The 16,203-nt window shown below is 45.1% G+C and overlaps 1 protein-coding gene across 1 annotated transcript; it reads left to right on the top strand.

The window, feature by feature from the left end:
* Nucleotides 1-8,293: 8,293 nt before the first annotated feature.
* On the top strand, nucleotides 8,294-15,517 carry Ttr (transthyretin). The gene is made up of 4 exons (XM_075969248.1): nucleotides 8,294-8,447; nucleotides 9,435-9,565; nucleotides 12,203-12,338; nucleotides 15,262-15,517. Exons 1-4 carry the CDS (start codon nucleotides 8,379-8,381, stop codon nucleotides 15,367-15,369), a joined length of 444 nt encoding a protein of 147 aa, XP_075825363.1. The 5' UTR covers nucleotides 8,294-8,378; the 3' UTR covers nucleotides 15,370-15,517.
* Nucleotides 15,518-16,203: the final 686 nt, after the last annotated feature.

Below are 16,203 nucleotides of genomic sequence, written 5' to 3'. Positions count from 1 at the left end.
GATAGAGCAGTCTTTCAGGGTGATGGAGCCATAGGCAAAAGCTATAGAAAGGTTGAGAGGAGCAAACCACCTTGGAATGGTGCTGGGTAAGTTATAGGCAGAGGAAGCGAAGATGTGGGAGGAGGGCAAAGCTTCAGTAAACAGCAAATAACTGATCTCAGATGAATGTCATTGTCTAAAATGAAAACCAGGTTTATTAGCTACTTTTCCTAGAACTATGGCAAAATGCTCAACAGAAACATATTGGGAAAGAGGAGGTTTAAACTTCTCTGGAAACATACCCAGACACACCCAGGCGTGTGCGTCTATGGTGATTCTAAATTCAATTAAGTTGACAATGGCCATTAATCATTGCACGGGAGCCGGGCGGTGGTGGCGCACGCCTTTAATCCCAGCACTCGGGAGACAAAGGTAGGCGGATCTCTGTGAGTTCGAGGCCAGCCTGGTTTACAAGAGCTAATTCCAGGACAGGAACCAAAAGCTATGGAGAAACCCTGTCTCAAAAAATCAAAAAAAAAAAAAAAAAACATTGCATGGGTAATGTGGAAGAGTGGATGAACGAGCTTCTAATTGGAGGGCAAAGCTAAAGAAAAATGCCAAGACGAAAGTATTGGAAGTTAGTAGAGAAAGCTTAAGAGCGGATTGACCGGGCAGGGAGCAGTAAACACAGTACACATACAGATACACAAATTGCCAAGCAGTACTGAGAAGACGAAATGAAAAAGCCAATTCTTTTAGAGCTGGATCAAGATGATTTTGTCATATTCCCCTTAGGTGAGCTTTGTGCATTGCCCCCTTTCATGGATATGCTCTAATCAGAGAGTAGAACAAACAGCCAGGAGAGGAAAAAACTAGAATAAAGAACGTCAACTGAGAGAGAGTGTGTCACCAGACACCCGAGAGACACCAGACACAGGCTGGAAGACCCGCACCAGGAATGATGAATGCCCTGAGCAGGGAACAGGCACCACTGGAGCGTGCCCCAGGGAAACACCACTGTGGATAGAGAGCAAGATCCACTTAGCAAGGAGCAGTAGAGCAAGGGCTCGGCGCAGACTGAGGAGCAAGTTCACACATAGTGGCTCTGAAGTTGTCTGAACTCACTGGAAGGATCAGAGAGGGGGAAAACTTGAGTACTAAGAAGCACAGCCCAGTGGAAAGGCCAGCAATCCAAAACAAGGGTCAGTTGTGTCTGCAGAGATGAAGGGACACGCCTGGCTGGCAGATCAATCTCATTGAATCACTCTGTGTTAGCATCCAGACAACTGGAAACAGCAGGCTTGCTTCTTTGTGTCTAACTGACAAACCAGACCAACTTAAAAATTGCAATTTCATGCCCGTCTGTCCAAAACTATCTCCTTAAGGACACGCAGGGCCTGAGATCACTGCAGGAGCATCTATGTAATGTAAAACTTGCACCTCGTTCACTTCTGCCTTAATTGCTGGGGCTGGAGAAGAGCAGCTAAGAACACTGGCTCTTCCCAGAGGGTCTGTGTTTGACTCCTCAGCGTTTCGTTTACATGGCAGTCACAACCATTGATAACTCCAGTTCCAGGGCATCTGACACCCTCCTCTGGCCTCTGTAGACATGAGGCATGTGTGGTGTGCTCTAACATACATGTAGGCAAAATATACATGAACATAAAATAACAAAATTTAATTTGAAAATTGAATGTCTTGGTGCACCGCTCTTGATAAACAGCTTACTCAAGTGCCGTCTGACTCACTTCATGGCTTTCTGTCAGAGACGCTCTAACTCTCGTAGGTTCTGAGCTGAGCCATTACACTGGCCCCTACAACTTTCTTCCTCACTGCCTTGCCCCTCTAGCGTTGGACTTTGCCGAACATTATCTGTTGGTGTCTTCCTGTCCTGTTATACTCAGAGGCTCGCCACCAGCCCAGGTCACTACTGTTGACCTTGCAAGAGCAAAGGGCACTGAAGGCCGAGTGTCTCCCAGTGCAGCCGTCTTACTCAGCTAGCGAGTGTCCCCTTGGTGAATTTACTAATCTGCTAAGTGTCCAAGGTCCACTGCGCAGGCTCAGAACCAGTTTCATCAGAAACTTGAGAGATAAACTCAACAAGCTCACAAACCCTAAAGCACACAAGAATTCCAAGATGGTAACATTCCCTAGAAACTCCCCAACCACACCTAATCGGAATGACTGATGGACTCACTTGCCGCCATATTGGGGAGAAGCCTTTCCACCACTTTTTCCTGTTCCAGAGAAGGTCCTCATCGTGATTCAACTGTCAGATGGGTCCTGGGATGGCTGTGCTCCTTGTGCTCCTTTCCACACGAGCAGGATTTTGCACGCCCCAGAGTACATGATTGCTCTTATGTGTGGAAACTTGAAGAATTGCAGAAACCAGAAACCGCTTATGTCTGGAGTCCATAAGGTTCCAGGCTCTCGCATGGTTCTGGCTTCCCCATTTCTGTTTGCTCTATTACTACCCCACTGCCTCCCACCTCCTCTAAATCTTTCTGCAAAACTGATGCTGTTGGCACCAGGGAAACATGGTCAGTTAAGCGCTTGCCCTGCAAGCCCAAAGACCTGAGTTCGATCCCCCAGGACCCAGGTGGGAAGCACTTGTAACTCCAGCACCAGGGCAGAGGAGACAGGGAGCCCCAGGGAGCCCTGGGGTTCAGCCGCCAGCTAATTCAGCCTAATTGATAAGTTCCAGGTCCCAATCAGAGACTCTATCTTAAAACAAAGTAAGTGGAAGGAACCTGAGGAACAATACCCGGGGTTTGACAAAAGACCTCCATATAAACAGAAGAGTGCATACAAAGTAACAACCGAGGTGAAAAAAAAACCTGATGCTTTTGTCAGAGTCTATTCTCAGTTCCTGATTCTAGGTGTTGGGTTTTCCTCCTTTCCACGCCCTACAGGACTTAGGCCGTTCAATTCCCCCTCCCCTTCATCAGCTGGAGACTCACACACTTCTCTCAAGTGAGGAAAGAATTGCAAGCACAATTTTTTTTAATACTTAGTATATACTTAGTTTATACTTAGGTACTGTTATCTTTGATAATAAAAGTAAAATCTTCTCCCTTCATGAACCCAAAGTCACTCCTGTCCATGAATTCTTGGCCATTCATCAACTGCTTCCAGCTCAATCTTGCTTTAAGAGTTAAGTAAAGGCCAGGAGGTGGTGGTGCACACATTTAATCCCAGCACTTGGGATGCAGAGGCAGGTGATCTCTGTGAGTTCGAGGCCAGCCTGGGCTACAAGAGCTAGTTCCAGGACAGGCTCCAAAGCTACAGTGAAACCCTGTCTCAAAAAACCAAAATAGAAAAAAAAAAGATTTAAATCAAGAGCAATCTGCAGGTCTCACATTGACTTGTGTACTTCTTTTTAACCAATTGAACCTACAATATCTCTTCATCAGTCAAACCTCCCAAGTCAGAAGATAACAGCATAGGCCAAAACCAAAACCTGAATTCTTGATGATGGTTTATGACCACAGACCAGGGCAGGTAATTCTAGGGAAGATGTGAGTACAGACAAAAGATCACTCAAATCTTTCGTTCTAGCTGGTACTGTTGTCCCAAGCCTAATGCAGTCTCCTTGGAAACTGGGCTAAGCTATGAAGTAGCCAATGACATGTTTATACTGGAAAGGCATCTAGTATTTACCACCTCTCCAACGGGCTCCATAGCTCCTGCTCACCCTCCACAGAGTGTAGCCAAGCAGGTCTAAATGCCAAGCAATCTCAATCTGTTGGGACTCACTAACCACCTGAAAACTGAAAGGAATGGCAAAGAGAAACCAAAGGCAACCCATCTACTTGACAAAAGGGTCTTGAACCTTCCCTTCTGTCCACATAGCCTAGGAGGAAGATCTTCAGAGCATTCTAAAAGTCAGAACGCTCATCACATCTTATGTCTATGTAAGGATAAAGTAATTAACTAAGTGTGAACACAGCAATACAGTATATGGCAGCATGCATAGTATGAGAAGGGGGACATTCCTACACAAGGGTGTTCTCAACTGTTGCTCCCATCTAGGCTGGCCAGTGGTGGGCGTGAACCTACAATGAACCAAAACTACAAGGTGATGTAATGACCTTATCCTGGAGAATATTAGTCTTCAGTTGGATGGTTAGAAGACAGAGAAAGGAAGAGGAAAAGAAAAAGGCCTTTTTATTATGTGCTCAGCTTCCAGGGGGGAAAACACTCTAGATGAGGCAGGTACAAGTATGTTCAGTACAAAAAAAAATATATTCAATAATGAAGTAAGCAAGCTTAGCTAGGTTCTCCCACCTAGAAAACATCCTCACAAAACATGCAAAGCCCTCTTGCTCTAAATCCTTGATTACCAGAAGACCATCTGACTATTAATTAAATCCGCATTATGGTTTTAAAATGAGTCTTTATGATTTGCTTAGCATTAATCAAACCTCCAGAATTTTCCACCTCAAGGTGAGCTAACAAAATTGAATTCTTGACCTGCAAAGATCCAAACACTGTTATTTATTTCCTTCTAACACCCTCACCATGAGGTGCAGCCCAAGCACTTGGCCCTCCAACCCCCTTCTTGCTAATCCGCTTACTGCAATAGTATTAGCAAGCATTCCAGGGCCTATGGACTACTGGCTAGGTGTTGGCTGTGCACATTTGGAAAACAAATGAAGAAATTGTTTAGAAGATGAAAAGATGAGTCAAATAAGGCTGTACATTTTAAGGGAGAAGGCAGAAAAATCTCAAGCTATGAGCCAGCCAGAGTTGCTCATTAACTACCACGTATTTGGTAGTAGGAAGAGAGATGTTGTCACTAAGTTAGTCTTCACCTTAGTCAAGCATGTGGGCTATGGCACCACAGGCAGAACATGAAGAAAACAGTAAAGGTCTAAGGAAAGCCATCAACCTGTAACTTAAAAACTTAAGCACCAAATGCGTCCTCTAGCTGAGGATCTTAGCTGCTGTTGGTATTACCACAGACCAGGCAACGTCTGCAAGAGAGGCCCCAGGAAGGTAATGAACTTTGACATGAATCCATCCCTCTTGACGGATCCCTGCAACCATCCTCCATGAAGAGCTTTGACAAATTCAACTGAACACCAAAAGGCATTGCCCTCCTGTCTGTAGAAAATGATGTTTCTCCATGCAGCCCATACCCAGCACGCACGAGCGAGCTTGCAGGCAAAAAGCGTTAGGTGGTCGTCCGTGAGGGGACAAGCACGCCTCGGACAAAGAATGTATTCTTACTCTGTCCATTTTTCCTTCTGTTCTGCTCCATCACATAAAATGCTGCTTGACCTCTGACTCAGACTGCAGACAGTCTACCTGCTGATCTCCCAGGCTCTGTTCAAACATGCTTAATAATCTCCATCTCTGTAAGGGTCATCAGTAGCTTTCCCCACCACACTCAAGACCCTCCCCTGGTTCAGATCATCTCCCCTCCTCTTCACACCCTTGTCTCTTTCAAATTAAACTTTAAAGATGATGGTTTCTAGGCCAGCACTGGTTCAAAAAGCGAGCAAATGAAAGTCTTTGAGTTGTTAGTTTTTTTTTTAATTCACTCGTTAGTAGAATCAATTATTAAAAGTCACCAAGATGAGGTGGTAGGTCAGAAGCATCTGTAATGGTAGGAGATACATTTGGGCTCCAATACTTAGATTAAAATTTATAAATGACAGAGATGGTTTATCTCTTTGAGCTCAAGGCCAGCCTGGTCTACACAGTGAGCTCCAGGCCAGCTAAAGCTACAGCAAATCAAAGCAAACAAGGTTGGTAAATGAGTAGAGCTCATGCTGACTACTCCATGGCTGTGTCGGATGCAGGGTAGGAGGGTGTCACGGGGAATAAAGTTATGAATGTGCTCAGGGTGCAACACTGTCCACAGAGCGCCCTTGCCCAGGGAGCCTGAAGCCTTAGCACCATGTCCTCAGGGTTGAAATGATCTTATCTGGAGTGTCCGTCCGGTTCAGTGCATCACATTGGAAGAGAATGACCAGGGGGAGGAAGCCAGAGGACAAAGTCCTGGGTCCAGAGGATCCCAGGTCCTAGGTCTGAAGAGAAATCTCTCAAAGAAGTAGGCATGTTTATTTGGCAGGAGAAAATATGCTGTTAGAAGACCAGCAGTTGCAACAAATCTATAAAGAGGCTGGGCGTTACGGTGGATCGGGGCTGCAGACTGTGCATTCAAAACCAAAATGAAACCTGAAGCATGACAGGGCCAGTAGCAATGTCGTCTGGTTTCAGAGTTGGGGGAACTCAGGAAACCGACATGTCCCAGCATGGGACCCCACAGATTATGTTCATGGGATGTAAGCCAATTGCTGCCATCTTCCAGTTTCTCAGGATGAGCCAAAAGTCCAGCTCTTAATGCAACATGGTTCAATTCATAATTTTGCAAATATTTTAAAATTCGAGAGAAGCAGTGGTGCCTGTGGGCAGGTGGCAGCCCAGCTCTGTCAGTTTAAAGGATCCCAGGGAAGTGATTCTTGGTTTCAACAATCTGTGGAGTTAACACACATGGGTGGGAGACTTCTCTGGATAGTGAAAGAACCTTCAACTATTTGGGATTCCTCTATGGAGAAGAGTTTTCTATCATTCTGAGCAATGGAAAATAATGAAGTCACTCCCGGGTGACAATGCATGAGATGCTGGAGGAAGCATTTCCTCCAGAGGCACAGATACTGGCTTTCCAGTATACTCTATACATATATACTATATGATGCTAGAGCTGTGTTCTCCAGGTGATAAAGTGCATTTGTATCATTTCAGAACAGCCCTACAAGAAGAAATGTGGATGTTTCCGATTTACAAACATGTGGACTGATCACTTAGAAAGGAAATCATTTCCAGAAGCAAACAAGTCATTGATTAGGTCTAGGATTGACTGAGTCAGACCCTCCAACCCTGCCAGACTCTAAGTTGTGGGTCTGGAAGACTTTGTCTTGCTGTATCTGCTCACAGTTATTTTCCTAAAAGCTTCTGCACATTTTTATATTCCGGGATACCTTTCTGTCCCTTCCACATTTCCCTGAATGCTAGGATCCTTCATGGTTTCTTGATGACCCTCTTCTAACATGGTTCAATCAGCCATGGGATTGTCTCTCCAACTCTAGTGTCCCAAGCTATACTTACCCTTGACATATGTCCAAAACAAACACCTTCTGTGTACCTGGTACATATCTCTGTAAGGATAAAAACCTGCCTTAATTTACTCTCTCTCTCTCTCTCTCTCTCTCTCTCTCTCTCTCTCTCTCTCTCTCATACATACATACACACACACACACAAACACACATACACACATGCAATACACACTCACACTCAGGCATGTGCACACATATACACATGTACACACACATACACACATAAACACATATGCACATACACATTCATACACACACGCACACACAAACACACATACACATACACACACATACACACATGCAATACACACTCACACTCAGGCACATGCACACATATACACATGTACACACATACACACATAAACACACATGCACATACACATTCATACACACACGCACACACATACACTCACACATACACAAAGTGCCTTATCAGTGAATCATCTAATCTCTGACTTTCTGGATTTGTCACTGCGGCTGATGTCATCAGGAACAGCATCTCCTTCTCACAACCATCTCCACTTCCTTCCAGAAATTACAGTTCTGGAAAACCAGCCAGTGTCTTGTTTCCTGCATTCTCAATGAGGAGACTCAGTACAAATTTCTGCATTTTAACCTCACAAAAGCAATCCGAAACACAACATTATTCCTGGGGTTGGAATGAACCCAATCTAGGAATGGAGAAATGTTGTCACATGCACACAGAGACAAAAAGCAAAGCTTCCAAGGAACTTAGTTTGACTACACAGAATTTTTTTAACTGCCGAGGGGGTCTTTCTTGTTGACTCATAACCTAATGCAGTGTTATTACCTAATGCACTACTGCTAAACCTGGACAGCCAGATGTCAGTAAGCATGAAATAAATCAATACAACTTATATGTATCATATAAAATCAAAGAGAAACATGTATGGAAACTGAAAAAGATGCACAGAAATCAATAAGGGGAAAAAAATCCCAAGAATTCGACTCCATTCAGCCAGAATAGCAGGTTGTTTTCCTTTGGTTTAGATTACTTGGTTGTGCGGATCTGACTGGTCAAATGACCAGTTAAGAATATTCCATAGAGCGGTGTTCCGTTGCTCTAATCTTCCTAGACAAGGTTCATATTTGTGTAGGTTACTTATTCTCCCTTTGTTGACTAAGTCAATAATCAGAATCAGCAGGTTTGGAGTCAGATTGGCAGGGATCAGCAGCCTGGCTTGGGAGGCGGGAGTATAAAAGCCCCTCCACCTGGATGCGGCCTTCACAGAGGTCCACTGGCTCCTAGCAGAATGGCTTCCCCTCATCTCTTCCTCCTTTGCCTCGCTGGACTGGCGTTTATGTCTGAGGCTGGCCCTGCGGTAAGTGTCCTGTGGAAGCCTTTCCAGACATGGTGGGTGCATCTTGGATAAAGGAGGAGTAGCTTACTCCAGCTTTGGTAACTAGCGAGTGTTCTAGGTCAGGGGTGCCCAAAATCCATGTTTCCCATTAAACTCCAAAGGGGAGATCTGGGGTCTAGACCCTTGACTCTTTCTTCTGTTGTGTTGGCACATTGAGTTTAATGCTCATTATCTCAATGTCCTTAGATAATAAAAATATGAAATAACATAGAAATAGAGATATAAAAGTCCTGGGGAGGTAGTTTAGTGGTAGTAGGTAGTGTGTATCTAACATGTGGAAAGGCCTGTGTTCAACCTATGACTATAGAACAAGATGCATGCATCAGTGGGGCTGTTAATATTGAATTCTCATAAAATATATTTAATATATTTAGTAGACATTATATCTAGTATACCTATTGAGTAAGGCTATATTTTGGTTCTTTAGCTAATCAAAATGTATTATTGATCATTATCTTGGGGGAAGCAACACTCTATTCTAGTGTCTGACGGAATCCTCTGGAAGAGTGAGTCAGTACAGTTAAGTGGGTCCGGAAGTACGTGGGTGTTAGGTTACAATGGAGAGAATTACTACTGCAGCAGCTGATTAGAATGATCTCGAGGAAAAGACCGGTCTTTCTTTTCGTACTATGCACCTTTGCAGTGGCTCCGTTCAGATGGAGAGGTGAACCAAGCAACGGCTCTCAGAGGCCTGTTTGCCCTTTGGAAAAGCATTGTACAGGTCCCTGGTGCACAGCAGTGTGTCTGGAGACAGAGGCTGCTCTTGCTTTGAAAACAATGCTGCCTGTGTCAGACTGCAAAAGAAGCTCATTAATTGTCAACACTTATGTTATCGCAATGGGATCAGCATGTACTTTTGGTTTTGTTCCAGATTCTAACCCCAGAAAGAACAAGTTCTTCTACTTGGATCAATTTCACTGACACCTCTCTTGTCCTCTCTCTGCCCAGGGCCCCGGAGCATCCAAGTGCCCTCTGATGGTCAAAGTCCTGGATGCTGTCCGAGGAAGCCCTGCTGTGGATGTGGCCGTGCAAGTGTTCAAAAAGACAGCTCAGGGAACCTGGGAACCATTTGCCTCTGGGTAAGCTAGCAGAGCATCCTGCTGCGGGATTGGGTCTATCTTTCTAGACACCCTTCTGCTCATGAGAGGTGAGCACACACAGCGGACCAACTTTAGGGCTGAGAGAGATGTCTCAGCGGTTAAGAGCACTCTCTACTCTTGTAGGGGACAGAGGTTTGGCTGCCAGCACCAAAATGGCAGCTCAAAATCATCGGTAACAACAGTTTCTGGGGAACCAATATCCTCTTCTGACCACCATGTGTGTAGTGCTCAGGCACACATGCAGGCTGTACATTCATACACATAAAGTAAAAGGAAACAAATATTTTTTTAAAAAAAACTGTCAGCTAAAGAATCTGTTAGAATGCTAAAGGAATTGGGAGACCTTTCTTAAGAAAGCTGGCTTCCTGCTCTGCTTAGCACAGGCTAGGACTGAAGGGAGAGAAAAGGAGAGACAGTAACTCCTGGGCTTCAGTAGGAGTTTGCAATCCTTTCTGTCACAGCTCACTTGAGGAAGGCGATGAAAAATAGTCTCTAGGGATTGCGGAGATGACTCAGGCAATGAAGTGCTTGCTCAGGAGACCGGGGACTTGAGTGTGAATCCACAGACTCTGTGTAAGAAGCCCACCATGGTAGTGCATGCTTCGAACACCAGCTTGGGGGTGGGGGCTTAGAAACAGGAGGACCTTGAAGTTTACCGGCCAAGCAGTCACGCTGAATGGGTAGATTCGGGTTCAGTGAGAGACCCTGTCTTAAAAAACAGTGGGTAGAATAGTCAAGGAAGACATCCAGATCTGAGTTCATGTCATGCAAATGTGCACATACATACACAGACACCACATAAAACAATACACACAATCACACAGTACACATACACACAGAGTGTGTGTGTAATTTTCAGAAATGTAAATCAGGAATTTTCAGAATCCCTGGTGCCCATGTGTGATGCTCAAAGCGTTGAGTGCTGGTCTTAGAATCTTAGGAAGGATGTGCATGTGCTGGTTTATTATTGAAATGAAAGGAACTAACGAAGCACCCTGCTGGAGTTTACTCGCATTAACCAGAATCAGGGGCTTTTTTTTTTCATGTACACTCAGAACAGAACAGCTCTGTGTAAGGCTAGCAGCCACCCTGCTTACTAAGAAACACATCTATAGAGATCTGCAAGGCAAAAGCCAGGGGCTGAGCAATCTCACTAGCATGCCAAAATGACTTCCCACCTGTGCAGGCTACAGGGGTGTGTGTGTGTGTGTGTGTGTGTGTGTGTGTGTGTGTGTGTGTGTGTGTGTTGACCACCACAAGAATTTCAAATGAATTACTAATTAACCTAAACAAACGAACCAAAAGAAAAAGCAGATAAGACACCCTTAACACCTAGCAGAACGGCGAGGTCCTTATGTCTCCTGGGTAAAGACTTTCTATTAAGTTTTAATTGAATACCAAGATGCACTGATTTCTTCTCTTCACTGGAAAGATCATCTTCTTCAGTGAAGTGTTAGCTGAGTTTCTGTTTGTTAACTTCTTTGTGATCATATGTGTGTCGAGCATAGCACACAAAGTGGTCAGGGAATTCTAAGTGGACATAGAATCAACACCCAAATATCCAAACTTTCTTGGGACCTTCTTTCTTGTACACACACCAGAGGGAGGTTAGAGAGAAGGGGACAGGCATGGCCAGAGTCACTAAAGACAATTGCCACTCGTCTGTCTTGGTTGTAACTAAATGGGAAGCAGGTTCTGACATTTCTGTGAGGAACTGGAGCCTACGTGAAAATGGAAGCTCCTTGGTATTTCTTGTTGGCAAATCGCCAAGCAGATTAAACTTAGAAAAGGAGAAAGCAGTTAAGTTCTTCTTTGTTTATTAGGTTTTGTACGCTGACAAACAACACTACCCCTGCAAGTTACCCTTACGCTGTGGGACACTGGCCTGTCACTCTGCTGCCACAGGGGTCTTCAGAGTTAGAACAGCTTGTGACACTTTCAGGGACAGTCATGAACTTCATCAAGTCATTAACCCTGAATGCAATAGAGTGTGTGTGTGGTGTGTGTGTGTGTGTGTATGTGTGTGTGTGTGTGTGTGTGTGTGTGTGTGTGTGGTTGGGGACTGATTCCAGGGGTATACAAATGTTAGGATGCAACAGTGTGTATATGTGTGTGTGTGTGTTGTTGTTGTTGGAGACTGATTCCAGGGGCATACAAATGTTAGGAAGGAACTCTACCACTGAGCAAAACATCTGGGCATTAAGGCTTTCCTTTTCTTTCTTTTAAAAAAATATAATAATTTTTGAGACAGGGTCCCATCTAGTCCAGTGCTCTCTCTATAAACCAAAATTGCCCTCAACCCTGCAGCAACCCTCCGGCCTCTACCCATAGAGCACTAGGGTAACAGGTGAGCCCCACATGCCTGGATTAAGGCTTTTAAGGTAAACATTCTACTGTATGTTATTGTCAATAAGCTGTACGCAAAGCTTCTATGAATTTCTTGCCATTTTTTTTACTATTTTATCACAAACACAAGAATTTCCTCAACCTTGATTCAGTTGATAGAAATGAAATACACAGTTACATGCATGCACATACACACACATGCATACATGTTACAATCATATACATACCCTTCTTTTCCCCTAACTTCACCTGGACCTTTGTGCCTTCCAGGAAGACTGCTGAATCTGGAGAGCTGCACGGGCTCACCACAGATGAGAAGTTCGTAGAAGGGGTGTACAGAGTTGAACTGGACACCAAATCCTACTGGAAGGCCCTTGGCATTTCCCCGTTCCACGAATATGCAGAGGTGAGTGGACCCACCGAGGTGTTTGGGTTTTGCTTTCTTTCTCAGGAAATGCCCTTTGCTCTTGGGCATGAGAAGAAAGCAGGGTCCCTTTCCCATCCTACAGCCCGAAAGAAGTAAATGTTCCGAGTTTGTCAGAAACATTCAGCAACACGGCCTAAACCTGCTCACGCTACTTATGGTTAGCTAATTACATGAATATTCGTTTCTCTGTTGAAGGAATATTAATGTCTGCTTTTGAGGCAGCTTCCAGATACCACCAAAGATATTTCATAGCCAAAGAGAGGGTTCCTTTCCTATGTTATTTTTCTAAATTCTGGCATTTTCGTTATTTCAGAACGCATCTAGTGCCCCAGAGGTTTGGGTACACAATTCCTGACAACGCACAGAAAAACAATACATTCAAAACCATAACACCTGAATAGCTAAATCTCCAACTACACTCTACACGGCAAAGGGGTTTCTGTATCAAAACTGTTTCATTCTTATGATCAATCTACAGAGGGCGAGCCTTATCTTACCCCATTTTACCAATGAAGAAGCTGAGGGAATTTAAGCACCCCATCAAGTCACATAGCTAGCACGTGTGAGCAAGGGAAGGCACAGGAGTGTGCCGCTGGAGCCCAGGAGCCCAGGAGCATGCCGCATCTAGCGCGTGTGAGCAAGGGAAGGCCCAGGAGCGTGCCGCTGAAGCTCTGTGTTGGTTGGTATGCCTTCCTTGCCTCAGCCAACTTCTCTAAGAAACTGAGCTAAATCGAAACACAAAGCCAACAAACCAAAACCATATTAGTAACCTTCATTTCACTCTGAGCTCAATCTCCCTGATCCTCGGTCATTTCACACAGGTGGCTGTCATGGAAATAGAATCCAGACCTCTTGGTCAGAACTGGAGATAATGAATTCCATCAAAAATAGCCCAGCGTGTGACCTAGTTTGCTGTCTGTTGCTAAGATAAACCCCATTACCAAAAAGGAAGTTGGGGAGGGAAAAGTTTGCTTCATCATGGAGTAAATGCAGGGCGGAAACCTTGAAGTAGGAACTGAAGAAGTGACCACAGAGGAGGGTGGCTTCCTGGCTTGCTCGATCACCTTTTTGTTTTTATTTTTTATTTTTATTTTGTTGTTGTTGTTGTTTTTTTATTTTCGAGACAGGGTTTCTCTGTGTAGCTTTGGTATCTGAGAACTCTCTTGTAGACCAGGCTGTCCTTGAACTCACAGAGATCTGCCTACCTCTGCCACCCGAGGGCTGGGATCAAAGGTGTGCGCCACCACCCCTGGTTTAACTATCTTTCTTATACAGCCCAGGTCTGTGTGCCCACTGCCCACGGTAGACTGGGTCCTTCTACATCTATCATTAATCAAAATAAATCCTACACAGGATTGCCTACAGGCCAATCTGATCGAGGCAATTCCTCAACGGTGGCTCCCTCTTCCCAGCTTATTATAGTTGGTGTCAAGTTGACAAAATGTGATGAGCGAAGTGTGACAGGGAACCGCTCTCTGTGACTTCGCTGTGGATGAGTCCTTCAATTCTTTCAGCGACTTCTGTCACCAGACAAACCAAAGGGGTCTGTTGGACTCTTGCTCACGGAGACCCACCTCCCTTTGCCTCCTGAGTGCTGGGATTAAAGTTATGCACCACCACTGCTTGGTGCTTGGTGGACTTTTTTTATAATCCCATAATATCCTTTTTTCACTTTTGAGGAAGAGACAAATGAGACCGGATGACAATGCGACAGAGAGAGGAAGCTTGGCAGAGTGGGCACAGTGGCACCTGCTGTGTTCTAACGCTGGGAGGCGAAGGTAGAGGAATCAGGAGTTAGTGGCCAGCTTAGACCAGGGGCTAGGGCTATAACAGTGCCAGAAGGCTTGCCTGGCATTCACAGGATTTGATCCGTAGCACTATAAATAATAATAAATACATAAAACGGAGCTTGAGAAGAGTCCCCTTCCATTTTCTGGGTGTTGTTTTGTGTTTGTTTTACTCTATTATCCAAGCTTTCTTTGTCCTGCTTTCGGAAACAAAAGGTATTTATTCCAGGTGTGTTCGAAGCTCTATCCAAAACCTGCACACAAAACAAGTAAAATTAGACACACCTTCTCTGCCCGCCATTCCTTCTGGATGTTCCTCGCCGGCCCGGCACCTGGGTGTTGCGGCACCCATGTCTCAGACGATCTAGTGATTTGAGATGTGGCTAGCTAATTGCAAAATCCACATTTTGTCTGGAGACCTTCCATGAGCCCCAAAGCTTTTGTTCACATTTCTGCAGCTTGTGTTGTTGAGAGAAGTCTGCTATGCCTCCCCCAACACCTCAGCATTGTTACTTACCTGAAAATTCACATCTTCTCACGTCAGAAAACGCAAGGGCACAGAGGGAGAGAAATCCCTGGACTTGGAGACAAGGAGCCTTCCTGCCTGGTGGGGCTGTCCCTGTAGGTCAGACCACAGGCAGACTCCAGCATGCAGGTCAGCGGGAGGATGGTTCCTGCCAGCATTCTAACTCTGGAAGTCTGCGGTGGGGTGACAACCACTGTTCCCCACGGGTCTTTTGTCTGTAGGTATTTCCCTTCTCCCCACTTTTCTCTGAGCCGAAGAAAATGAACAATAGCTGTCAGGTTCTCTGTGACTCATTTTGGTGTGACCAGAACCACTCACACTGGTCACAAACTTGCATAGAGAGGTCCCTGCAATTCTATCCGAGCTGCACAAGGCTCGGGAGACTTAGCTAGGCAGCATATTTGATTTTGTTCTAATTGTTCGTCCCCCTGAAAATCAGGTAATAACATGAAGATTATCAATTTAGCACTGAACTTCAGGGAATACTTTGACCGTGGCTCCAGCCTTTGGGCTTTGTTTGAAGCAAATGTCTCTCCTTGGCTCCAGCCTCTGGGCTCCGTTTGAAGCAAATGTCTCTCCTTTCTCCCAGGTGGTTTTCACAGCCAACGACTCTGGCCATCGCCGCTACACCATCGCAGCCCTGCTCAGCCCCTACTCCTACAGCACCACGGCCGTGGTCAGCAACCCCCAGAACTGAGGTGCCTGGCCCAGCAGGACCAGGATCCTGGCAGAGCAGTAGCAGCCCGTTTGCACTGAACAGTTATTTCACTCGATAAACTGTGTTAGTAACTTGGCAAAGACGCCATGAAACATTCCTAATTAAACCACTTGGCGTTTCATTCAAACTTTGTTTCTTTTTTATTCCCTCATTTTCCCCCACTGCCCCTAAAACCCAAATCTTACAGAGTCACCAAAAAATTCTAGAAAATCTTAGACTAGAACTTTCTTTAAGGAAAGAAATCTTTTTGGCTCATGGTTTAAAGGGACCCTGTCTGTCATTGGGGAGCTCGTGGTTGCTCATGGCAACTCGCTCAAGGCAGATGGATCAGGAAGCAGAGTGGGCCAACCTTTCAATGCTAGGCACATGCTAGGAATGGTCTGTAGACATTAAAACCGCATGGTCTAAACATCTGGAGACACCAGAGTGTTTCTCGAGCATGCTTGAAGCCCCGGGCTCAATCCCAACCCTGGAAAGCAAGCCCAAAGACATGGTCTGGAAATAAAATGCTTTCTTTTTCTACGATCGTTAGTGACTAGATGGAGACAAACCGTTAAGGACTAGGTCTGCGCGCATTTTTGTTAAACGCTTTACTCATCTGGGGGATATCACAGTTCCTCTCACAAGAATGGGCCTATCAGCAGCCAGACATGATGGAGATGGGGTTCAGGGCTCCTACCCCTTGCTGCTGAACTATTTACTACAGATAGATTCAGGGAGAGGGGAGTTATTGTCTTCAGCTGTGTATCCACTGGTGACCCCACCGTGCTTCAGCGGACATTAAACCAAGGTGAATAAAGGAGTCACAAAACC

Source organism: Microtus pennsylvanicus, chromosome 4, assembly GCF_037038515.1.
Source record: "Microtus pennsylvanicus isolate mMicPen1 chromosome 4, mMicPen1.hap1, whole genome shotgun sequence".
NCBI lineage: Eukaryota > Metazoa > Chordata > Mammalia > Rodentia > Cricetidae > Microtus > Microtus pennsylvanicus.
Note: the sequence above shows the minus strand (reverse complement) of the source record. Positions and strands in the feature narration are given on the sequence as shown.